The 26179-nt window shown below is 40.0% G+C and overlaps 1 protein-coding gene across 39 annotated transcripts in view; it reads right to left on the bottom strand.

The window, feature by feature from the left end:
- The window catches only part of TTC23 (tetratricopeptide repeat domain 23), a 114947-nt gene that overhangs the window by 53418 nt on the left and 35350 nt on the right, over positions 1 to 26179 (bottom strand). For 38 of the 39 annotated variants that reach the window (XM_055364082.2, XM_055364080.2, XM_063698866.1 and 35 more), the window contains one exon: positions 10192 to 10369. In XM_055364082.2, coding sequence (XP_055220057.1) covers positions 10192 to 10369 — 178 coding nt within the window. Of the gene's footprint in view, positions 1 to 10191; positions 10370 to 25900; positions 26020 to 26179 lie in introns of all 39 variants that reach the window. The other variant, XM_063698877.1, reaches the window with a different exon arrangement.

A 26179-nucleotide genomic window follows, 5' to 3' on the forward strand; every position in this document is an offset into this window, starting at 1 on the left:
GCTGACTTATATTCTTCAAAAATTTCAATGTCATAAGAGACAGACTGAGTGAGAAACTATTCTAGATTAAAGAAGAGAAGAGCCATGACAACTAAATGTAATACGTGATCCTGGAGTGGATCTTGCATTGGAGGAAAAAGAATTGCCATAAAGGACCTAATTGGGACAATGGACAAAATGGAATATGACCAATGTTCAAAATTCCCTGAAAAGCCAGGAGTAGTGGTTCATGCCTGTAATCCCTGCACTTTGGGAGGCTGAAGTGGGTGGATTGCTTGAGCCCAGGAGTTTGAAACCAGCCTGGGTAACATGGCAAAACCCCGTCTCTACAAAAAAAATACACAAAAATTAGCTGGGTGTGGCAGTGCACGCCTATAGTCCCAGTTACTTAAAGGGCTGAAGCAGGAGGATTGCTTGACCTGGGAGGGCGAGGCTGCAGTGAGCTGTGTTTGCACCGCTACACTCCAGCCTGGGTGACAAAGCAAGACCTGTCTAAAAAAGAAAGAAAGAAAGAAAGAAAGAAAATTCCTGGCTTTGATAGCTGTATTGTGGTTACATAAGAAAATATCCTTGTTCTTTTTTATTTATTTATTTATTTTGATGGAGTCTTGCTCTGTCGCCCAGGCTGGAGTGCAGTTGTGTGATCTTGGCTCACTGCAACCTCCACCTCCTGGGTTCAAGCAATTCTCCTGCCTCAGCCTCCCAAGTAGCTGGAATTACAGGCGTGCATCACCACACCTAGCTAATTTCCTTGTTCTTATAAAACATATACTGAAGTATTCAGGGATAAAAAGACATGATATATTGAACATATCTTCAAATGATTAAAAAATATAAACAATTATCTCTGAGTATATGTGTCTGTATATATATGTGTGTATGTTTGTATGTATGTCTATATAGATAGAGAAAACAACAGTGGCAAAATACGTTACAATGGTGGTGAATCAGGGTGCCACAAATGAAAGGCACTACATAACTCACTTCCCATTCCCAAAGTGCTAAGGACTCCTGAGAGTGACAAGACCTACATGCTGCATGCATATTTGAATTCCTTTGCTGATTCCTACTTTTAGACATTTATATTTCTTTTTATTTTTTTTTGAGACAGGGTGAAGTGCAGTGGCATCCAGGTTGGAGTGCAGTGATGCTATCTTGGCTCACTCTAGCCTCGGCCTCCCAGGCACAAGCAATCCTCCCACCTCAGCCACCCGAGTAGCTGGGACTACAGGTGTGCATCATCACGTGTGGCATATTTTTGTATTTTTTTTTGTAGAGACAAGGTTTTGCCATGTTGCCCAGGCTGGTCTTGAACTTCTGAGCTCAAGCAATCTGCCTGCCTTGGCCTTCCAAAGTGCTGAGATTACAGGCATGAGCTACCACGCCTAGTCTACATTTCTTTCTCTAAGCTAAACTGTGGCCTGGGGACACTAGTATCTCACAGACTCATTAGATCTACTCTTGATTCATAATCCAAATTGGCATATTTAATGCACTATAAAGCCATAAGTAAATGCGTTTGATTTCAACTTAATACCTTTCCATTTTATTTAACCACAAACACTTTTTTCTAGGAAGACCTATGAACTCTCATGATATGCTAGTACTCTATGGAACACAGTGTGGCGAATGCTTCTCTAAACCAAACTCAGATCTTTGAATGCATACTGTTGGTGTTGGCTCTTGGAGGCCATCTTTCAGTTCAGTGAATTTTGTCAGGAGAAATGGTCCTTGCTAGATGACTATGTGCATATTATCACTTACATGGTTTGGCTCTGTGTCTTTCCCTGCTGTTCTTGTAATAGTGAATAAGTCTCACAAGATTTGATGGTATCATAAGGAGGAGTTTCCCTGCCCAATCTCTCTTTTTGCCTGCTGCCATCCACGTAAGACATGACTTGCTCCTCCTTGCCTGCTACCATGATTGTGAGGCTTCCCCAGCCACGTGGAACTGTCAGTCCAATTAAAACTCTTTCTTTTGTAAATTGCCCAGTCTCAGGTATGTCTTCATCAGCAGCATGAAAACGGACTAATACAGCAAATACAGCAGAGAGGGGCGCTGCTGAAAAGATATCCAAAAATGTGGAAGTGACTTTGGAACTGGGTAACAGGCAGAGGTTGGAACAGTTTGGAGGGCTCAGAAGACAGGAAAATGTGGGAAAGTTTGGAACTTCCTAGATACTTGTTGAATGGCTTTGACCAAAAGCCTGATAGTGATATGGACAATACAGTCCAGGCTGAGGTGGTCTCAGATGGAGATGAGGAACTTGTTGGGAATTGGAGCAAAGGTGATTCTTGTTATGTTTTAGCAAAGAGACTGGCAGCATTTTGCCCCTGTCCTAGAGATTTGTGGAACTTTGAACTTGAGAGAGATGATTTAGGGTATCTGGTGAAAGAAATTTCTAAGCAGCAAAGCATTCAAGATGTGACTTGGGTGCTATTAAAGGCATTCAGTTTCAAAAGGGAAAGACAGCAAAAATGTCTGGAAAATTTACAGCCTGACAATGCAATAGAAAAGAAAATCCCATTTTCTGAGGAGAAATTCAAGCCAGCTGCAGGTAATGAGGAGTGAATTTTCATCACCAAGACAATGGGGAAAATGTCTCCAGGGCATGTCAGAGACCTTTGCAGCAGTCCCTCCCATCACAGGCCTGGAGGCTTAGGAGGAAAAAGTGGTTTCACGGGCTGGGCCCAGAGTCCCCATGCTGTGTGCAGCCTAGGAACTTGATGCCCTGTGTCCCAGCTGCTCCAGCCTTGGCCGAAAGGGGCCATCATAGAGTTTGGGCTGTGGCTTCAGAGGGTGCAAGCCTGAAGACTTGGCAGCTTCCTCATGGTGTTGAGCCTGTGAATGCACAGAAATCATGAACTGAGGTTTGGGAACCTCTGCCTAGATTTCAGAAGATGTATGGAAATGCCTGGATGCCCAAGCAGAAGTTTACTGTAGGGGTGGGGTCCCCATGAAGAACTTCTGCTAGGGCAGTACAGAAGGGAAATGTGGGGTGGGAGCCACCACACAGGGTCCCTACTGGGACACTGCCTAGTGGAGCTGTGAGAAGAGGGCCACCGTCCTCCAGACCCCAGAATAGTAGATCCATTGACAGTTTACACCGTGTGCCTGGAAAAGCTGCAGACACTCATCGTCAATGTGTGAAGGCAGCTGAGAGGGAGGCTGTACCCTGCAAAGCCACAGGGGCAGAGCTGCCCAAGACTATGGGAACCTACTTCTTGCATCAGCGTGACCTGGATGTGAGACATGGAGTCACAGGAGATCATTTTGGAGCCTTAAGATTTGACTGCCCTGTTGGATTTCAGACTTGCATAGGGTTTGTAGCCCCTTTGTTTTGGCCAATTTCTCCCATTTGGAATGGCTGCACTTACCTAATACCTGTACCCACTTTGTATCTAGAAACCACTTGCTTTTTGACTTTACAGGCTCATAGGCAGACAGGACTTGCCTTGTCTCTGATAAGACGTTGGACCGTGGACTTCTGAGTTAATGCTGAAATGAGGTGAGACTTTGGAGGACTGTTGGGAAGGCATGATTGGTTTTGAAATGTGAAGATATTAGATTTTGGAGAGGCCGGGGGCAGAATGATATGGTTTGGCTCTGTGACCCCACCCAAATCTCATCTTGTAGTTCCCATAATTCCCACATGTTGTGGGAGGGATCTGGTGGGAGATAACTGAATCATGGGGGTAGGTCTTTCCCATGCTGTTCTTGTGATAGTGAGTAAGTCTCATGAGATCTAATAGGATCATAAGGGGGAGTTTCCCTGACCAATCTGTTTGCCTGCTGCCATCCACATATGACACGACTTGCTCCTCCTTGCCTTCTGCCATGATTGTGAGACTTCCCCAGCCATATGGAACTGTCAGTCCAATTAAACCTCTTTCTTTTGTAAGTTGCCCAGTCTTGGGTATGTCTTTATCAGCAGCGTGACAATGGACTAATACAATCACTGATGTCTTTCCATGAACTTAAGAAACTGGTAGCTGAGACCTTTTTTTTTGAACTTTTGAAAGTTTTAAAGTTTGTACTGGGCACGGTGGCTCACACCTATAATCCCAGAACTTTTGGAGGCTAAGGCAGTCATATCACTTGAGGTCAAGAGTTCAAGACCAGCCTGGCTAACATAGTGAAACCCCATCTCTACTCAAAGATACAAAAATTAGTTGGATGTGGTTGTGGGTGCCTGTAATCCCAGCTACTCGGGAGGCTGATGCAGGAGAATTACTTGAGCCTGGGAGGTGGAGGTTGCAGTGAGCTGAGATCATGCCACTGCACTCCAGCCTGGGTGGCAAGAGCAAGACTCTATCTCAAAAAAAAAAAAAAAAAAGTTTTAACGTTTGAAACTTTTACTAAAGTTTTGAACTTTAGAAACTGATAGCTGAGACGTTGAGGATAGATATGGATTTAGTCATGAAAAATTTAGAGAACAGCTTTTAGAAACTGGATAGGAAGACTCAATGTTGTCAAGATGTGAATTCTTCCAACTTGATATCCAGATTCAACATAATCCTAATAAAAATCCCAGGAAGTTATTTTGTGGATATTGACAAACTCATTCTAAAGTTTGTATGGAGAGGCAAAAGATCCAGAATACCCAGTGAAATATGGAAGGAAAAGAACAAAATTGGAGGACTGATACTACCCAACTTGAAGACTTACAATAAAGCTACAGTAATTAAGACAGTGTGGCAGTGGCAAAAGAAGAGACAAAGAGATCATGGAACAGAATAGAGAGCCCAGAAATAGGCCCACATAAATACAGTCCACTGATCTTTGGCAAAGGAGCAAAGGCAATACAATGAAGAAAAGACAGTTATTTCAACAAACCGTGCTAGAAAAATTGGACATCACGTGCAAAAAAAAAAAAAAAAAAAAATGAATTCAGACACAGACCTTATACCCTTCACAAAAATTGACTAAAAATGTGTTATAGACCTAAATGTAAAATAAAAACTAGCTGGGCGCAGTGGCTCACACCTATAATCCCAGCACTTTGGGAGGCCTAGGTAGGCAGATCACCTGAGGTCGGGAGGTCAAGACCAGCCTGACCAACATGGAAAAACCCCGTCTCTACTAAAAATACAAAATGAGCCGGGCGTGGTGGCACATGCCTGTAATCCCAGCTACTATGGAGGCTAAGGCAGGACAATTGCTTGAATCTTGGAGGCAGAGGTTGGTGAGACGAGATTGTACCATTGCACTCTGGCCTGGGCAACAAGAGCAAAACTCCATCTCAAAACAAAACAACACTGCAAAACTATAAAACTCCTAGAACATGACACAGAAGAAAATCTAGATGACCTTGGACTTGGTGATGACTTTTTAGATATATCACCAAAGGCACAATCCATGAATGACAGAAATGATAAGCTGGATTTCATTAAAATTAAAAATTTCTGCTCTGCAAAAGACATTGTCAAGAGAATTAAAAGAAAAGCCGCAGACTGGGAGAAAATCTTACAAAAGACATATTGAATTAAGGACTGTTATCCAAAATATACAAAGACCTCTTAAAAACTCAACAATAAGAAAATAAACAAATTGATTTTAAAAATGGGCCAGTAACTTTGACACCTCACCAAAGAAGATATACAGATGACAAGCCCATGGAAAGATGCCCCATATCATATATCACCAGGGAGATACAATTTAAAAGAACCATGAGATACCACTACATACCTATTAGACTGTCCTAAATCCAGAACGCTGAAAACAAAAAGTACTGGCTTGGATACTTGATGGATATGAAGGATATGGAGTGACAGAAACTCTCGTTCATTGCTGGTGGGAATGTAAATGGTATAGCCATTTTGGAAGGCAGTTTGGTGGTTTCTTACAAAACTAGTGGTTGCCAGAATTTAGGGGGAAGGAGAGATGAATAGGCAGAGCATGGAGGATTTTTAGGGCAGTGAAGCCACTCTGTGTGACACTATAATGGTAAATACATGATGTTATAAGTTTGTGCAAACCCACAGAATGTACAATACCAAGAGTGAACCTGAATGTCAACTATGGACTTTAGGTGATAATGATGTGTCAATGTAGGCTCATCAGTTATAACAAATGTATGACTCTGGTGAGGGAGGCTATGCATGGTGGGGGGCAGAGGCTATATCTTTGTACATGCCACTCAATTTTGCTGTGAACCTAAAACTGCTAAAAAAAAAAAGAAAAAAAGAAAAGAAAAGCCTATTAAAAAGTTTGTTGGGAGGCTGAGGCAGGGGGATCTCTTGAGTTCAGGAGTTCGAGACCAGCCTGGCCAACATGGTGAAACCCTGTCTCTACTAAAAATACAAAATAGCCAGGCATGGTGGCGCACGCCTGTAATCCCAGCTACTCGGGAGGCTGAGGCAGGAGAATCCCCTGAACCCAGGAGGCGAAGGCTGCAGTGAGCCGAGATCACACCACTGCACTCCAGCCTGGGCGACACAGCGAGACTCTATCTCAAAAAAAAAAAAAAAAGTTTGAGAGATATGGGTTAACATAAAAAATTAAAGTAAATTTGAGACTCTATTCTGTAAAATGAGAGTAAAATAACGTAAAAAGCTGGCATGGTTTGTACAAAACTGCTTCATTTAAGAACAAACAAAGAAAAAACTGCTGGTGGCGAGGTACATCAAAAACAATTCTGTGGCAGAATGTTAATATGAATCCATATGGACTTCCTCCTACTAGTTTAATTTCTGGACATTTACCCCTGGAAATAATTCAAGAAACTACAAAAGGTTTTTGTATAAGAATATTTAGTTATTGATACTAACAAAAGTTGTAAACCCGCCAGTGTGTCTATGCTAAGTAAACGTTGCCACGAGCCACACAGCGACCTAGGCCAGAAACCTGGGGTAAAGCTGGACTCCTCCTCGAGATGTGCACAACCCCCAGGCCTGTCATGTCTACTCCACACATATCTCTCAGATCTGTCCATGCGTCTCCATTTTCACCAGCACCACCTGAGTATGGGCTGTCTCACCCCCAACCGGAACTGCTGCAGTCATCATCTCTGAGTTATCCCCCTGCTTATCTCACCACCATCCAGTCCATTCTCCATACCACAGAGCGGCCTCTGCAGAATGATAATCTGATGATGCCAATCTCCCTGCCTGAAAACCTTCATCTGCCCTTAGGAGGAAGCTCAAATTCCTTAACATGACTTTCAACACCTACCTAAAAGATACCCACCTACTGCCTTTGCCATTCCCACTGCCCAAGCAGAGGGAGCTTCTTATAGCTTCCTGAATGTGTCAAGCGTTTAACCTTCAGACCTTACCATGTGCTCTGCCCTCCTGCCTAGGCTTGTCTTCCCCCAAAAGCATCTCAGTACCTTTTGTAACTGCCAGCTACACTTACTGTTTTTGCTCCCTCATATCTCACCTGCTATATAATCTGGTTTCTGTTCTTTTTTTTTTTTTTTTTGAGACGGAGTCACGCTCCAATGCCCAGGCTGGAGTGCAGTGGCGTGATCTCGGCTCACTGCAAGCTCCGCCTCCCAGGCTCACGCCATTCTCCTGCCTCAGCCTCCCGAGTAGCTGGGACTACAGGCGCCCGCCACCATGCCTGGCTAATTTTTTGTATTCTTAGTAGAGATGGGGTTTCACCATGTTAGCCAGGATGGTCTTGATCTCCTGACCTTGTGATCCACCCTCCTTGGCCTCCCAAAGTGCTGGGATTACAGGTGTGAGCCACCGTGCCCGGCCTGGTTTCTGTTCTTATCATCACCCCAGTATTCACCTCAACAAAGTCATCAATGAAAGAAAAAGAAAAGAAAAATAACGTAAAAGGAAAGGAAAGAGAAAATTAAAAACATCCATATTTAGCACTATGTATCAGGCACTGTGCTAAGCTCTTTACAAACTTATTTATCCTCTCTAGAATTCTATGTCCTCCAAAACAGTGAAAGGTATCAAAAAAGGGAGGGAGGCCAGGTGCAGTAGCTCACGTCTGTAATCCCAGCACTTTGGGAGTCCAAGGTGGGCAGATCACTTGAGGTCAGGAGTTCGAGACCAGCCTGGCCAACATGGTAAAACATCATCTCTACTAAAAATACAAACATTAGCCAGGCATGGTGGCAGGCGCCTGTAATCCCAGCTACTCGGGAGGCTGAGGCAAGAGAATTGCTTGAACCCAGGAGGTGGAGGTTGCAGTGAGCCCAGATCATGCCACTGCACTCCAGCCTGGGCAACAGAGCAAGACTCCGCTCAAACAAAAAAAAAAAAAGAAAGGGACAGAGGACACCACTTTCATTTTTCCTTTTCCTCTTGTTTTCCTGGCAGTCTTTCTCTGTTTCATTTGCTAGGTAATCCTTCTTTACTTCGGCCATGAATACTGAAATTCCTCAAGAATCTGTCATCAGTTCTTTTCTCTCTCCATCACCTCTCCCTAGGTGATCTCATCCTCTCCCAGGGCAATCACTATGTGTAAGTGGATAACTTTCTGACCTATATTTTGAGCACCAGCCCCAATTATCTAACTGCCTATTGTCATTTCCACTTGTATGCCTCACAGGCATCTCAGGCTCATCACCTAAAACACAGCTTGCCATCTCTCCATCACCCAGTCATACACCAGTTCCCTGGTAGAAATGGCACAAATATCTACTCAGCAGTCCAGGCCAGAAACCTGGGAGTCATCTATAACTCTTCCCTTCTTTCTTTCCCCCACATCCAATCAATCTCCATGTCCTATCAATTCTGCCTCCTAAATCTTTCCTATATCCATCTACTTCTCTTCATCCCCACTATCTTCATCCTAGTTCAAGCTACCATCATTCTCAGCTTTGGCTACCTCAATAGCTTCCTAAGTGGTCTAGTTCTATGGGTGGCACAACCTCCCCAATCCATTCTCTACAAATCATCCAGAACAATCTTTCTTAAGTATTGGTTTTGAATGTGAGCATGCCATTTATTGGGTATGTACTCCTGGGCATATCACTCAACCTCTCTAATTCTTGGCTTCCTTATCTACAAATGGGAAGTAATCATGTGTCACAGTGTGGTAATAATGATTAAAAGAGACAATCCAGACAAAGTGAGAAAAAGGGGCACTCTAACAAACTGTGAGTAGGAATATAAATTGTCAGACGAATTAAAATAAGAAATATTAATGAAGCACTCTCAGGACCTTGTCACTGTATCTCATTTCAAATAACAAGAATGGATTGGTCTGTATCTTACAACTTTTACAGGAAAAAATTATCAGAAAAACTTTTTAAAAAGTGCCTTTGGCGTGATACAATATAAAGACATAAAACTCACTATTATGGTTGATTTTACATGTGAACTCGGCTAGGCTATGGGGCCAGGTTGTCTGGTCAAACACTAGTCTCGGTGTTGCAGTGAATACACGGTATTTTGCAGATGTGATTAATACTCACAATCAATTGATTTTAGAGGAGATGACCCTGGATAATATCGGCGGCCCTCATCAAATCAGTTGAAGACCTAGAGTGAAAAACTGAGGTTTCTAGAAGAAATTCTGCTTCAAGACTGCAACACAGAAATCCTGTCTGAGGTTCCCCTGTGGATTCCAGACTTAACAGCCCCTTAATTGCATGGGTCAGTTCCTTAAGAGAGGCCGGACCTGGTGGCTCATGCCTGTAATCCCAGTACTTTGGGAGGCTGAGGCAGGAGGATCACATGAACCCAGGAGTTTGAAACCAGCCTGGGCAACATGATGAAACTCTGTCTCTCCAAAAAAAAAAAAAAAAATCTAAAACAAAAACCAAAGTGTGTGTGTGTGTGTGTGTACATATCCTATTGGTTCTGTTTCTCTGGAGAACCCTGATGGACACAACACACTCACTGAGGAATCTTATAAAGTAGACTAGCAGCTAACAGACATAACTCTAGGTGGCTTCAGGTGAAGACTTTAGAATGTAGAAAAAAAGAGTCCTTATCAGTTGGGTAACATACGCTCTAAATAGATATTAAAGGATAAGGAAACCATCTTTAGAGCATCTCAGGCTGTTTGTGGTTTGTGCAACTACTAACAGGGGACAAGTACCAGCACTTGCCCACGTGGCCACCTGATAAGAACACCTTTGTTGAGCATCTACTCTAGGCCAAGTGTTGTCCTTATCTAGAGCAAATGACAAAGCCAGGCATTTTCAGAGCTGCTGTGCCACTTGTGTCTATGAAAAGCATTGGGCCTAGAACAGCTTTGGTAGCCAGGACCTTGTAGCTTACCTGGAGGAAGTGGTTGATGGATACATCGTGGAGTCCCAGGGCTTGCTCTGCACCTGCTAATTCTCTCAATATGGGTACACACTCATGACTTGTTTCACCTTTACTGATCTCAACATATTCCAAAGCTGCTTGATAGTGGGACAAAGCTTCTTTTGATTTCTTCTGACCTTGATACACCCTAAAAAAATCAAAGGAATTATTTTATTTAATAATTAAAATAGAAAATACTGAAAATATAGGTGAGCTGGTAGTTGGGATGTGACTCTTTGATCCCTGGTGTTCAGGTTCCTTTCCTTGCTAACTAAGCATTTCCTCCAAGAGCCAGCAGGGCATGGTGGTTAAGAAGATGGGCTCTGGAATCACCAGGAAGGTTCCAGTCCTGGCTTCACCACTGACTAGATGTACGATCTTCCAGTCACTCAGTTTCCTCATTTGTGAGTTAAGGATAACACTGCCCACACTTCATTGGGTTATTAAGAAGATTAAATTAATTGATATTCATAAAACACCTAGAATAACCTCTAATACATAGTAAGTGCTATATGGGTAGGTATTGGTTTAAAAACTGTTAAATACTTTACAAAACAATGACAGCAACCATCAAGGAAAGGATGCTGAGATGCTAATAACTGATCTGTTGAGAAATTTTAGATATTTCCCAGTATTACGGAGGATGTGAAGCACTCTCATTAACTGTTGAGGAGAATATAGTTTGGGCATAAACTTTTCTATATCAAATCATACACATATATGTAAACACACACGCACATACACACATACAATTTTGCGAATTCCAATTCTAGGAATTTATCTTGAAGTGATACTCTGGCAGGGCAAGAAGATATATATAGAACATTTACCTTAGCATTCTCTATAATGGTGGAAAAGTCCAAAGCACTTAAAATGCACCAACAGGAGACTGTGCAAGCAGGTTACAGTAAGTACATCTATACTGTGGAATGCCATGTAGCCATGAAAATTAGTGCTGATCCGTATTTATTGACACAGAAGTTTACCCATTCTATATACTTCAGTGAAAAGGCAGGCTACAAAATATTCTGTATATCATCTCAGACATGTGAAAACTTTATATCTAATCTGCATGTACACATATGCACAGAAAGATGGCAAAAGCCATTGCTATGTTAGCAATACTTTAAGCTGTTAAACTGTAATTTTACATTTCTTGTTTGTGCTTCTCTAAATTTCCCAAACTTCTTCTATGAAAATGTGTTACTTTTATATCATAAAAATGCTAATTTAGAAATTATAAGTAAAGGTGGCAGTGCGAAAATATTTCTATACCTTCTTAGAATAAGAATCTGTCATATAAAAAATGTATCCTTACATATTTTTCAGCAAACACAGCACATATTTAAAAATAATCTTCTCCAGCATATTTGTTAAGACTATTAGGAACCTTTTCTTTCACGGAAAAATTTTATGTGCAAAATTTATAATCCCTCCTATGTTGCCCTCCACTCCAGAACTTTTAATACCAAAAGGCCTTGTGATTCCCAAACTGCCCAAGAGAAAGCTAAAAGACTACAAAAAATAGGTATTATTTTCACCTCAACCACTGGGTATTTTTCACACCTATTTTTGCTCTCCAAAGGAATTAACTGATAGAAGTAAAGATACTTTTCGGATCTGTGGTCCAGATGGCCACAGTGGAATAAAATGCTGATTGAACAGTTTATTAATCTGGATACCTTCTATAATTGTGAAGAGGTTTAAAAACTCAGGAAGAGTTCAGGGACTAAGGAGGGCTACAGCTTGTAGAAACTCTAATCTGGTAAGGAAAAAGATTAATAGGCGACCCAGTAATACTGGGCTTCCTTTCTGTGGGCTTCCTTTCTGATGCTGAAGGAGCTTAGAATGTCAGGAGTAATCCTTAGTTTTGTAAATATCATACTTTATATTTGAAGAGAAAACCCATTAGAACCTTTGGTGATAGAAAGTCTCAGAAACATATGGTTGGTAAGAAATCATTTAGCCAAAGACTTAGATTCCGTGGTAGACAAAGCTTAAATAACTAAAAATGGGGGTCAGCAAACTATGGTGTGGGGGCCAAATCTGCTGTTTTTGTAAATAAAGTTTTATTGGCACAATGCCATGCCCATTCGTTTATATATCATCCATGGCTGCTTTTGAAATATGACAAGAGTTCATTGGTTGCCACAGAAACTATATGGCCTACAACATCTGAAATTCTTATTATCTGGGCTTTTACGGAAAAAGTTTGCTGACCTCTGGTCTAGAATCTAGAGAAAGTTACATACTTCCAAAATGATTTCAGGTTTTTTTCCACCTAATTTAGCCTAGAGAACTCAGACAATGCCAGGGATATTTGAGAGAAGGAAAAAAATATTCATCTTTTTCCTTGTCATGTTCATAAATGATGCAGTGTGCCATTGAAGTAAAGAATGGATCCTTTGTTTCCCAGACTGCCCGTAAAAGTCACAGAAGAGAAATGAAGGAAGTACAAACACCAAGATAATTTCATCTGGGCAACTGCTTTTAAAGAAAGCAGTATTTAAAGTTTAGTAATCAAGCTCATAAATGAGCAAAAAAGAAAACAATAACAAGGCATGCATTCATTGATATATAAAAAATTTCTTCTTTCCTGAGATAAGCCACTAAAGAAAAGTGTTTGGGGGTTTGTTAATAGGTGAAGACCACGGAAAACTTGTAGCCACCTACTAGCTATCTCAGCCAAAAGCACAGCATATCATCCCAAGTTAACACCAGGTCACCTTTTCAGGTCTCAAAAGTCATCCTTCAAATAATACCTAACTCCCAGAGAAAATGTTATGGAAAATAACAGAAAATGAGAGGCAGGAGAATCAGTTGTAAGTAAGCAGCAGTAGAAAACCCAAACTGTAGTCCAAGCAGCCTTGCTGACAAAGCTTCGACAAGAACAAAATGTCTCGAACCTTGGTTCCATCATCTGAACACACTGGTTGTTGTGAGAATTGAATAAGATGTCCGCGAAAGTGCTTTGCAGACAGAAGCATATCACACAGATTAGTATTAAATGTCTACACATAATCATATCTTTTACTCTTTCTCCTCCCAACCTGCACACCATATGCAACAGCCTCAGTTCGTTCCCATGTTGAAATGGGCTCAATTGTGATCTGAGCTCCACCCCAACACCAACCATGTAAGAGTTTGGAAAGTCCAAATAATAGGCAAAATCAGAGAAACTGATTGGAACTATTGTGCAAATGAGGTGGGCATTTTCTTATCCAATTGAACTTTAAAAAAACAGAATAATGTATTATAAGAATACATACTCATCACCAAAAGTAAGAACGCATAAATAAAAACAAAAGATATATAAAAGGAGATACCATGTACACCAAAGCTCCAAGTGGATTAGAGGACAAATTTTTTAAAAAAATTTTTAAATTATTATGGATACATAATAATTGTATATATGTATGGGGTGCATGTAAAATTTTGATATAAGCACACAAAGTTAATGATCGAATCAGGGTTATAGCATACCCATCACCTCAAGCATTTATCATTTCTTTGTGTTAGGAACATTCCAGTTCCATTCTTTTAGTTATTTAAAAATATACAATAAAATATTGTTAACTATAGTCAACCTATTGTATTACCAAACATTAGGTCTTATTCCCACTATTCACCTGTATTTTTATACCCAATAGTTTTCCCCTCTTCATCTCCCACTCCCTACTCCCCTTCAAAGCCTGTAGTAACCATCATTCTGCTCTCTATCTTCATGAGTTCAATTCTTTTTTTTAATCTTTTTAGCTCCTACATTTGAGTGAAAATGTGATATTTTCTGTGCCTGGCTTATTTCACTTAACATAATGCCCTCCAGTTCCATCCATTTTGCTGCAATTGACAGGATTTCATCCTTTTTTAATGGCTAAGTAATATTCCATTATGTATATCTACCACATTTTCTTTATCCATTCATCCACTGATTGACACTTATGTTGAGTCCTAGGTTGGCCATTGTGAATAGTGCTGCAACAAACATGAGAGTGCAGATATTTCTTTTGATATACTGATTTCCTTTTTGGGGGGTATATACTGAGTAATAAGATGGCTGGATCATATGGTAGTTCTATTATTAGTTTTCTGAGGAACTTCCACACTATTCTCCATAGTGGCTGTATTAACTTGCATTCCCACCAACAGTGTATGAGTGTCCCCCTTTCTCCACATCCTCACCAGCATCCATTACTGCCTTTTTGATAGAAGGCATTTTAATTGGGGTGCGATATCTCATTGTAGTTTTGATTTGCATTTCTGTGATCATCAGTGATGTTGAGTATTTTTTCATATACTTGTTGGTCATTTGCATGTCTTCTTTTGAGAAATGTCTATTCAGATCTTTTGCTCATTTTAAAATCAGTTTGTCTTTTTCTATTCAGTTGTTTGAACTCCTTATTTATTCTGGTTATTAATCCCTCGACAGATGGGTAGTTTGCAAATATTTTCACACATTCTGTGGATTGTTTCTTCACTTTGTTAATTGTTTCCTTTGCTGTGCAGAAGGCCTTTTAGCTTGATGTGATCCCATTTGTCCAGTTTTGCTTTGGTTGCCTATGTTTTTGAGGTCTTCCTTAAGAAATCTTTGCCCAGACTGATTTCCTGGAGTATTTTCTCACTATTTTCTTCCAGTAGTTTCAGAGTTTCAGTCTTAGATTTAAGGTTGTTTTTTTTTTTTTTTAGACAGGTCTTGTTCTGTGGCCCAGGCTGGAGTGCAGTGGTGTGATCATAGCTCACTGCAGCCTCAACCTCCTGGGCTCAAGTGATTCTCCCACCTTAGGCCCCAGAGCAGCTGGGACTATAGGTGCACACCACCATGCACCTGGCTAATTTTGTTTGTTTGTAAAGATAGAGTTTCACCATGTTGCCCAGACTGGTCTTGAAGGCCTGTGCTCAAGCAATCTTCCTGCCTTGGCCTCCCAAAGTGCTGGGACTACAGGCATGCGCCCCACTGCCTGGCCAGATTTAAGTCTTTAATGAATTTTAATTCGATTTTTGCATATAGCGAGAACTAGGGGTCTAGTTTCATTCTTATGAATATGGATATCCAGTTTTCCCAGCACCACTTGTTGAAGACACTATCTTTCTCCCAGTGTATGTTCTTGGCACCTTTGTAAAAAATGAGTTGACTATAAATGCATGGATTTATTTCTGGGGTTTCTATTCTGTTCCATTGGTCTATGTGTCTATTTTTATGCCAGTATCATGCTGTTTTGGTGACTATAGATCTGTAGTATAGTATGAAGTCAGGTAATGTGATGCCTCCAGCTTTGGTCTTTTTGGTCAGGATTTCTTTGAGTCTTTTGGGACTTTCGTGGTTCCACATAAACTTTAGGATTTTTTGTTTCTATTTCAATGAAGAATGTAATTGGCATTTTGGGAATGCATTAAATCTGTAGGTTGCTTTGGGTCGTACGCACATTTCAACAATACTGGCACTTCCAATCCATGAACATGAAATCTTTTTGCATGTCCTCTTCATTTTCTGTCATCAATGTTTTATAGTTTTCATTGTAGAGATCTTTCACTTCTTTGGTTAAGTTTATTCTTAACTATTTTATCTTACTTGTTGCTAGGTATTTTTTTTTTGTAGCTATTGTAAATGGGATTACTTTCTTGTTTTTTTTTTTTTTTTCCAGATTGTTAGCTGTTGGCATACAGAAATGCTACTGATATTTGTATGTTGATTTTGTATCCTGCAACTTTACTGAATTTGTTGATCAGTTCTCATAGCTTTTTGGTAGAATCTATAGGTTTTTCTGAATATAAGATCATATCATCTACAAACAAGGATAATTTGAATTCTTCCTTTCTAATTTAGATGTCATTTATTTATTTTTTCTTGCCTAACTTCTTGGGCTAAAGCTTTCTGTACTATGTTGAATAAAGATGGTAAAAGTAGGCAACCCTGTCTTGTCCCAGATCTTAGAGGAAAGGCTTTCAGTTTTTCACTGTTCTGTATGATACTAGTTGTGGGTTTGTCATATATGGCTTTTATTGCACTGTGGTATGTTCCTTTAGTAAGTTAAGTAAGTTCCTTTAAGTCCTTGTTAAGTTTTTATCATGAAGGGATGTTGAATTGTATCAAATGCCTTTTCAGCATTTATTGAAATGATCACATGGTTTTTGTCTTTCATTTTGTTGATGTGAGGTATCATATTTATGGATTTGTGTATGTTGAACCATGCTTGCATCCCTGGGATGAATTCCACTTGATCAAGATGAATGATCTTTTTAATGTGTAGTTGAATTTGGTTTGAGGATTTTTTATCCATATTCATCAGAGATATTGGCCCATAGTTTTCTTTTTTGATGTGTCTTTGTCTGGTTTTGGTATTGAGACAACGCGGACCTCATAGAATGAGTTTGGATGTACTGCTTCCTCCTCAATTTTCTGAAACAGTTTATGTAGGATTGATATTAGTTCTTCTTAAAATGTGTGGTAGAATTTAGTACTGAAGCCATCAGATCTTGGGCTTTTCTTTGATGGAAGACATTCTATCATTGCTTCTATCTTGTTACTTATTGGTTTATTCAGGTTTCTGATTTCTTCATGGTTCAACTGTAACAGGTTTTATGTGTCTAGGAACTTATCCATTTATTCTAGATTTTCCAGTTTATTACATATTACATATAGTTGCTCATAATAGTCTCTAATGTTCCTTTGAATTTCTGTGGTAGCAGTTGTATTGTCTCCTTTTTTGTCTCTGATTTTACTTATTTGGGTCTTCTCTCTGTTTTTCTTAGTCTAGTAAAGGTTTGTTGATTTCGTTTATCTTTTCAAAAAACAAACTTTTTGTTATATTCATCTTTTGAATTTTTTTAGTCTCAATTTTATTTATTTGTGCTTGGATTTTTATTATTTTTTTATCCGAATTTGAGGTTTAGTTTGCTCTTGATTTTCTAGTTCCTTATGACACACTGTTAGGCTGTTTATTTGAAGGTTTTCTACTTTTTGGAGGTAAGCGTTTATTGCTATAAACTTCCCTCTTAGTACTGCTTTTGCTGTATTATATATGTTTTGGTATGTTATGTTTCCATTTTCATTTGTTTCAAGAAAATTTTTAATGTCCTTCTTAATTTCTTCATTGCCCCAATGGCTGTTTAGGAGTCCTAAATTTAAAAATAAAAACTTTGATATGTTTGAGAGAAAACATATGGAAAAGTAACCCTGTGTCTTTGAGTAGGGAAGGATTTCTAATATATACACAAATAAGAACAGAAAAGATAGGTAAAATTGATCATATTAAAAATAAAAACTCTTGTGCATCAAAAATCAAGGCAAACTACACATCTGAAGTACATATAATATATGTAAACAGCAAATAACTTGTTTCCAGAAATATGAAGACTATCTACCAATTTTTAAGAAAAATGCAAATAGCTCAATAGCAAATAAGCAAAACATGTGAATAGATAATTCACAGAACAAGAATTCCAAACGTCTAGCAAACATATAAAAAGATATTTAACTTCCCTATCAGAAAAATTCAATTAAAGAAACCATAAGGGCCGGGTGCGGTAGCTCACGCCTGTAATCCCAGCACTTTGGGGAGGCCGAGGCAGGTGGATCACTTGAGGTCAGGAGTTCAAGACCAGCCTGGCCACGGTGAAACCCCATCTCTACTAAAAATACAAAAATTAGCTGGGCCTGGTGGCATGTGCCTGTAATCCCAACTACTCAGGAGGGTGAAGCATGAGAATCGCTTGAACCCGGGAGGTGGAGGATGCAGTGAGCTGAGATCATGCCACTGCACTCCACCCTTGGTGACAGAGGGAGAATCTGTCTCAAATTAAATAAATAGATAAATAAACCATAAGATATAATTTTGCATCCATATAATTGAGAACTATAAGAAGCCTGAGGACGCTGAATAACAAGAATTTACACACCATGCTGGTGGGAGCATAAATTGTTAGAAAGCGTTTGGTAAATCCAGTAAAATTGAAGATGCAGATGCTTGTCAAGTAGACAATTCCACTCCTGGGAATATACCTCAGAGATAATCCTGCATATGTGCCCAAAGAGACTTATATAAGAATGATCATGAAAGTAGTGTTTATAGTAGTAAAAAATTGGAAACAATTCACATGTTAACCCTCATCAAAATAGACAATTAAATTAGAGGAAAGTCAGACAATTACACACCATATGGAGGTCTAAAATGAAAAGACTAGAGCTGGATTATATCAATTGGTAGAGATATATCTCAAAAATACAGATGTAATGGGAAAAAAGGAAGTTACAGAAGGAAACATATATATAAAGTTTTAAAATATGACAAATTATATACATATATACACACATATATATATGCTATACATATACACAGTAAAGGTACAAAAACATTCAGAGGAATGAAAAACACTAAATTTCAGCATAATAATTGCCTATAATGTATGGGAATAAAATGGTATTGGGAAGAATGCATAACAAGCTTCTATTTATCAGAAATAGATTTTGTAAGCTTAGTAGTGTGTATACTATTCTTTACACTACAGAATTTACATAACAATACTACATATATATGTGTCTAAAATATTTTATTAAAAAGATGAATACAACATGCAATTGCACAAAGAATGAAGCACATCCTACCCCTCACCTCCTCAGGTTGCTGTTGCAGGCTATTTCATGGTCCTGGCACTAACACAGCCAGAAATGGAGGCTATCAAGCTAATGCAACCCACAATGAGCCTTCTGAAGCTCATTGTGAGTATACTATTCACATAAAAGAAAAGGCAAAATAGAAAATAAAATTACTTTAGTTTTATAATATATTTAATAAAAAAGGAATTGAGAGTACTACATCAAGAAATAACTAAATTATAGTCTTACATCCATCTACAACTTACTTAAAGCATCAGTCAATTTCGGGTAATCTTGTGTGTTTCCATTTTCTCATATGTAATGTTTGAGAGCAATATTTTCTCCTTTCCACTTCTGGCTACCTGCCAGGGATGATTTGAGGTTTTATTATCTAGTGTATCCACAATGTACTTGGTAGCTTAAGAAATACACTAGACAGATGAAAAGACCGAAAATTTTGAATAACAGAATGTGGCAGTATGTTAATTTGGCAGGTGCACAACTTAAGCCATGGCATATCTTATTGAATGGAAGTTTATACACAGTAATTCTACAGAGCACAAGAGGAGACACTATCTCATTGCAGACAAGTTTCAGATCTCATAGGGATGGAGACTCGTTTTAACAAGCAATAAACAAATGCAATTTCTGGTATTACTAAGGCAACAGAGTTTCCTTTTAAAAACTCTGGAATTTGGCAAGAATATTGAGCACCAGTATAAAGGAAAGGCTTTGTGTGAATATCACTGATCAGAATCTGATGAGAAACCAGTCCCAAAAGATAACAAATGGGATTTTCCATAGCCAACATGAGAAAAGAATTACATCTGGGTATCTTTTTATCACCTGATACATACAGGTAAAGGCTTTGCTCTGCTGAATGCATCGTGGGGTTTCCAGTCTACATCAGTGAATGTAATGTGTGCCATGGTCAGGAGCTTGGACACTAGCGTTGAATAAGCAGGGCTCTTCTGGGCCACTTTCCAGCTTTATCGCTTCCTGCCTGTGTGACCCTGGAAGCGACCTCACTTCTCTCAGCTTTAGATGCTACATTTGAACATGGGAATACTAACAGTATCCACTACACAGAGAGGACTAAGAATGAAAGGAGATGACATCTGTAAAGCACTTAGCAAAAGCCTGACACAGAAGGTGGTCAATAATTGGTAGCTAGTGTGGTTTTAAAAAAATCATTATTATTATATTTTTGAGAAGGGGTCTCACTCTGTCACCCAGGTTGGAGTCCAGTGGCATGATCTTTGCTCACTGCAACCTCTGCCTCCCGGTCTCAAGCAGTCCTCCTACCTCAGCCTCTGGAATAGCTGGGACTACAGGTGTGTGCTACCATGCCTGGCTAATTTTTTGTATTTGTAATTATGTATTAGTTGTATTAATTTGAGACAGGGTTTTGCCATGTTGCCCAAGCTGCCTCGAACTCCTGGGCTCAAATGGTCCGCCTGCTTTGGCCTCCCAAAGTTCTGCGATTACAGGTGTAAGTCACTGTGCCCTGCCTATTATTTGATATATATTATTATATATTGTGTTATTTATTTAGAGATATATGATTATATATTTATGTTACATATTAATACTAATAACATGTCATTTTAAAACATGATTCTATTATTTAAATCATTATTCTCATATATTTAGGAAAATGTACATTATAAGGGTATAATGTCAGAAAAGGAAAGACAGAAATGCAGTGCTCTAAAACATTAAAGCTTTAGGAGATTCAAGAAATAGAAAGCAGATAAAGTATATGAGAGTAACCTGTGCCATGTGGTTTTTCTTTGGCTTCCCCACATTGAAAATAGTAATAATAAAAACAAAAATGAGACTTGTGTAAGTTAAGAGCATATCTTCAATCACAGAAATATAGGATTAGGAAGAGTCCCAGAGAAAAAAAGCAATTTCCTTCTTCGTTAAGTAAGCAAAAAGTATTCTAGGCACATAGTGTCCCACAGGAGCAGCTGACAGGAGAAACATGTCTGCTGGAGAGGAGCAGGACGTTCCCAGGGAGCAGGCAAGGGAGAAGCAGGACTTGGAACATGTGAGCATTTGTAAGAGCCTTTATGTCCGAAAGAGAGAAGCAGAGAAAATGCAACTTAGACATCAAGGAACCTCAGGTGATGGTAAGAACTAAAAATTTTTTTAAATGCTGAGTCCAGAAAGCAAAAGTTAGATGTAGAAATTTCTGACTGGACCAATTTTGGGAGGACTATGGGATCTAAGAGCAAAGGTTATTATTGAAGTATCAAAAATTCCACTGGGAAGCACTTCTGGAGCAGCTTATGGAACTAAGTAGAACCCCATCATCTCAACGAGGTGATGGCAGGTAGATACATATTCTGTTCCCCTTGCCACATCACTTCTCCATTATCTTCTCCTCCTTCCTAGTAAGTACGAGTTAAGGGAGAAATCTTCCCCATCCCCTTTCCTTTTGGAAAACTTGTGTTAGAATAACTTTCCAAATCTCACAACTTCAATGAATCAAGAGAGAGCAAGACAAAGAAACAAAATCAAGCTTAAGGAAATAAGAATATACAGGTTGGGTGCAGTGGCTCATGCCTGTAATCCCAGCACTTTGGGAGGCCAAAGCAGGTGGATCACTTGAGGTCAGGAGTTTGAGACCAGCCTGGTCAACATGGTGAAACACTGTCTCTACTAAAAATACAAAAATTAGCTGGGCGTGGTGGCACACATCTGTAATCCCAGCTACTTGGGAGGCTGAGGCAGGAGAATCGCTTGAACCTGGGAGGTGGAGGTTGCAGTGAGTCAAGATCACGCCACTGCACTCCAGCCTGGGTGACAGAGAGTCTCAAAGACAAAAAACAAAAAACAAAACAAAACAAAACAAAAAAGAAGAAGTAAGTATATACAATTGTCTGATTTTAGCTTAGATGATTCATGAGAGCAAAGAAAACAAAATGTAGCCTTCCCAAGGCACAGGGAAAAAATGCAGAAAAAAATTGCACACCAAGGGCAGTCTTGAAGTACAAAACCTTAATATGTGATATAAGTACCTGATTTAAAATCACCTCTGGGATGAAACAGCAGAAAGGAAAATGTTCAATTAGATCATAATGATAATTATAGTTGCCCTTTTCTTTCTTGCTTTCTTGCTTCTGAGGGTCTCCCATGCAACTAGATGCTTTAAAGTAATATATTTTTAATCTTCACAGCAACCCCTGGAGGTCTTATTATTCTCACTTCAACAGGAGAGGAGAGTGAGGCTCCCAGGAAGCACAAGATCTGCCCAAGTTCTACAGCTGGGAAGTCTGAACAAACACTGATTTGAACCCAGGGCTTCTGACTCCAAAGACTACATTTTTTTTGTTTTTAATAGAGATGGGGTCTCACCATGTTGACCAGGCTGGTCTTGAACTCCTGGCCTCAAGCGATCCTCCCATCTCAGCCTCCCAGTGCTGGGATTACAGGCATGAGCCATCATGCTGGGCCCAGAGCCCTCATTGTTAATGACACCATGGCACACTGCTTAGAAATACTTGGGAGGCGTCTTGTTGATGCTCTGAGGAAATGAAAGTGTTTACTCATTCCTGAGTTGGTTCAGCACAGTCCTGCCAGGCAAACTGTTCGCTGGACATGCTGTGGGAGACTTCAAGGACATGTCAAGCAGTCAGAGAGAGCTGGGGGAAAATCACATGTTCTGGAGCAATAGTCTCAATAGGTCATCATCATGCTGCATAGAAAGATAATTTAAAGAGGGATGTGTGTGTGTGTGTGTGTGTGCATGCATGTGCAATGGCATATGCCTGTATATACAAAGACAACTATTTCTCTCTGGGCATCTATCAATAACCAGGATAGAAAATAATTCTTAACACTGGGGATAAATTTGCCCATTTTTGCAAGTGACTTTCTTTACCAGATTTAAAGAAATATAACTGTGCACATAGGAATACATGATTTGGATTCACTCTCCAAAGTTAACAAACCATTACTGTACGAAGTAGCACCGGAACAGAGGAGAGGAAGAAGGAGAGAAGTTTCAGGCCATAGTCAGGGATGGGAGGCATGGAGCATGAGTCACCCTGCGGCACTTATCTGTCAGCCCAAGGAGAAAGGCACTGGGCTGTTGCCATGGGCACCATAAAAGGACAGGCAGGGGAGGAAGATGATACACTAAAAGATATCCTTTTAAGAGGGACATAGGACTGAGTGCAGTGGTTCATGCCTGTAATTCTAACACTTTGGGAGGCCGAGACAGGAGGATCGCTTGAGCCCAGCCTGGGCAATATAGTAGTGAGACCCTGTCTCTACAAAAAAATAAAATTAGCAGGGTGCAGTGGCACGTGCCTGTAGTCCCAGCTAGTCAAGAGGCTGAGAGGGGAGGACTACTTGAGCCCAGGAGGTCAAGGCTGCCGTGAGCTGTCACTGTGAAACTGTACTCCAGCCAGAGCAACAGAATGAGACCCTATCTCAAAAAAAAAAAAAAAAAAAAAAAGGGACATAAATCCAATGAGCGCTGCCTGAGAAATTATCTTGGCCTTCCACTTCCAAGACCTGGCAAAAGAAAAGGCCCTCATGGTTCAAGCGTACCTACAGAAGTGCATAAACCCAAAACACCTTGTTAATTTCTAAAGCAGATAAATTTGGACAAAATACATTTCAATAAGGAAACGAAGCAAAGTAATTGAATGAAAATTATACAGTTTAAACATGCACATTGTGGTGATTATATCAGGGTGAAGAATTAGGATGAAAAGAAGTAGCAAAGTTTGAAACAACTTGGTTAAACACAAAAGTAACTTTGTAGAATAGTCTGGAATATTAACTTAAATTCTTGTTGGCTATTCAGCCTAGATGTGTACAGGGCCCGCCATCTGCTGGCAAGGCTTGGTGCTGCTAATTTGGAAAGCACTCAGAGGAGGTGCCAGAGGATCATTTACTCTTTTTTATAGCAACACTGCTCAATATTAAATACTGATATATTAGTCAGGTCTCGACAGATGCAACAAATATTATATCTTGGAGCTCTGAATTGTGTATTTCCTATCTTATAAGACAAAATACCTAATTTCTGGCAGGAAGGGATTCTGGACTGGTAAAGCCCTCCCAGTCACTAACAACCTTCTTCCTCCTCCAGTTATATAAATGGAATTGTACAGTATGATTCTTTTGCATCTGGCTTCTTTCACTACACATTGTGAGAGCCATTCATGCTGTTAAGCATAGGAGTAGTTTTAATCATTTTATTTATATTAACATCACATTTTTTCTGTTTTACTTTTGGTGAACATTTAGGCTGTTTCCAACTCTTGGCTATTACAAATAATGTAGCTTTGAATATTCTTGGCTATGTCTTTTGGTGAAAACATGCATGCATTTCTATTGGGTGTATAATTTAGTAGTGATACTGCTGGGTCAAAGGGTATGCAAATGTTTAAATTTAGGAGACAATGCCAAATAGTTTTCTAAAGTAGTTACACCAAATATATTTGAAACAACGGTATATGAGAGAGCATATCAGAGAATCAGATCCTTCCAAATGTTTGCTATTAGTAGTCTTAAAATTTTTTTTAGCCATTCTAGTGGGAATGTAAGAGTATCTTATTTATTTATTTATTTATTTATTTATTTAAAGAGACAGAGTTTTGCTTTGTCATCCAGGCTGGAGTGCAGTGGTGTTGCACAGCTCACTGCAAACTCAAATTCCTGGGCTCAAAAGATCCTCCCGGCCGGGAGCGGTGGCTCACGCCTGTAATCCCAGCGCTTTGGGAGGCCGAGGTGGGCACATCACAAGGTCAAGAGATCGAGACCATCCTGGCTAACACAGTGAAACACCGTCTCTACTAAAAAATACAAAAAATTAGCCAGGCGTGGTGGTGGGTGCCTGTAGTCCCCACTACTCAGGAGCTGAGGCAGGAGAATGGCGTGAACCCGGGAGGGCAGAGCTTGCAGTGAGCCGAGATCACGCCACTGCACTCCAGCCTGGGTGACAGAGCGAGACTGCATCTCAAGAAAAAAAAAAAAAAAAAAAGAGATCCTCCCACCTCAGCCTCCTGAGTAGCTAGGACTATAGGTGAGCACTACCACACTTGGATAAATTAAAAAATATTTTTGTAGAGATGGGGGTCTCCCCATCTTGCCTAGGCTGGTCTTGAGCTTCAGGGCTCAAGCTATTCTTCCACCTCAGCCTCTCAAAGCGCTGGGATTACAGGTGTGAGCCACCACACCCAGCCATATCTTATGATTCTAGTTTTCATTTTCTGATAACTGATAAGGTGGAACACCTTTTGATAGGTTTATTTGCTATGTGGGTGTTCTTTTTTTGGGAAAAGTTTCCTGCCCATCTTTCTTTTCTCCTTTTTTTTTTTGAGATGGAGTTTCTCTCTTGTTGCCCAGGCTGGAGTGCAATGGCGCGATCTTGGCTCACCGCAACCTCCGCCTCGCAGGTTCAAGCAATTCTCCTGCCTCAGCCTCCCGAGTAGCTGGGATTACAGGTGCCCGCCATCAGGCCCAGCTAATTTTTGTATTTTTAGTAGAGACAGGGTCTCGCTATGTTAGCTAGGCTGGTCTTGAACTTCTGACCTTGGGTGATCCACCCGCCTCGGCCTCCCAAAGTGCTGGGATTACAGGCGTGAGCCACCGTGCCTGACCTGCCCATCTTTCTATCCAGTTATGTGTTTGTTTAACTGATATATAAGGGTTCTTTGTAGATTTCAGATATAAGCCCTTTGTCAGCTGTACGTATTACAAATATTGTCTGTAGTATAAGATACATGTGATTTAAATACAGGACAACACAGCACCAAGCAGAGAGGATAAAGAGTGCTGGCATGCTCAAAGGTCCTTGCATTGTTCAGGAAGTGGTTAAATGATTAATTTACAATTAGATTCTAATAAATCAGGGATATAAGTGACAAACTCCACAGTAACTACTAGAATAAAAAGAAGATAACAAGGCCAGGCATGATGGCTCATGCCTGTAATCCCAGCATTTTCGAAGGCCAAGGTGGGTGGACTGCTTGAGCCCAGGAGTTCAAGACCAGGCTGGACAACATAGCGAAATTTCATCTCTACAAAAAATACAAAAAGTTAGCTGGGTGTGGTGGCACACACCTGTAGTCCAAGCTACTCAGGAGGCTGAGATGCGAGGATTGCTTGAGCCCAGGGAGGTTGAAGCTGCTGTGAGCCATGATCCCACCACTGTACTCCAGTCTGGGCAACAGAGTGAGATCCTGTATACAAAAAAGAAAAGAAGAAGAAAGAAAATAAAAAACAAGAGAAAAAAATGTATAACTTGCAAATTAATGGGTATAAAATAGAATGATAGAAATATTTGATTAATCTAAAAGAAAGCAAGTAAGGAAAAAGAAAAGAACAAAAAGTTGGTAGGAG

Source organism: Gorilla gorilla, chromosome 16, assembly GCF_029281585.2.
Source record: "Gorilla gorilla gorilla isolate KB3781 chromosome 16, NHGRI_mGorGor1-v2.1_pri, whole genome shotgun sequence".
In the NCBI taxonomy this organism is placed as follows: domain Eukaryota; kingdom Metazoa; phylum Chordata; class Mammalia; order Primates; family Hominidae; genus Gorilla; species Gorilla gorilla.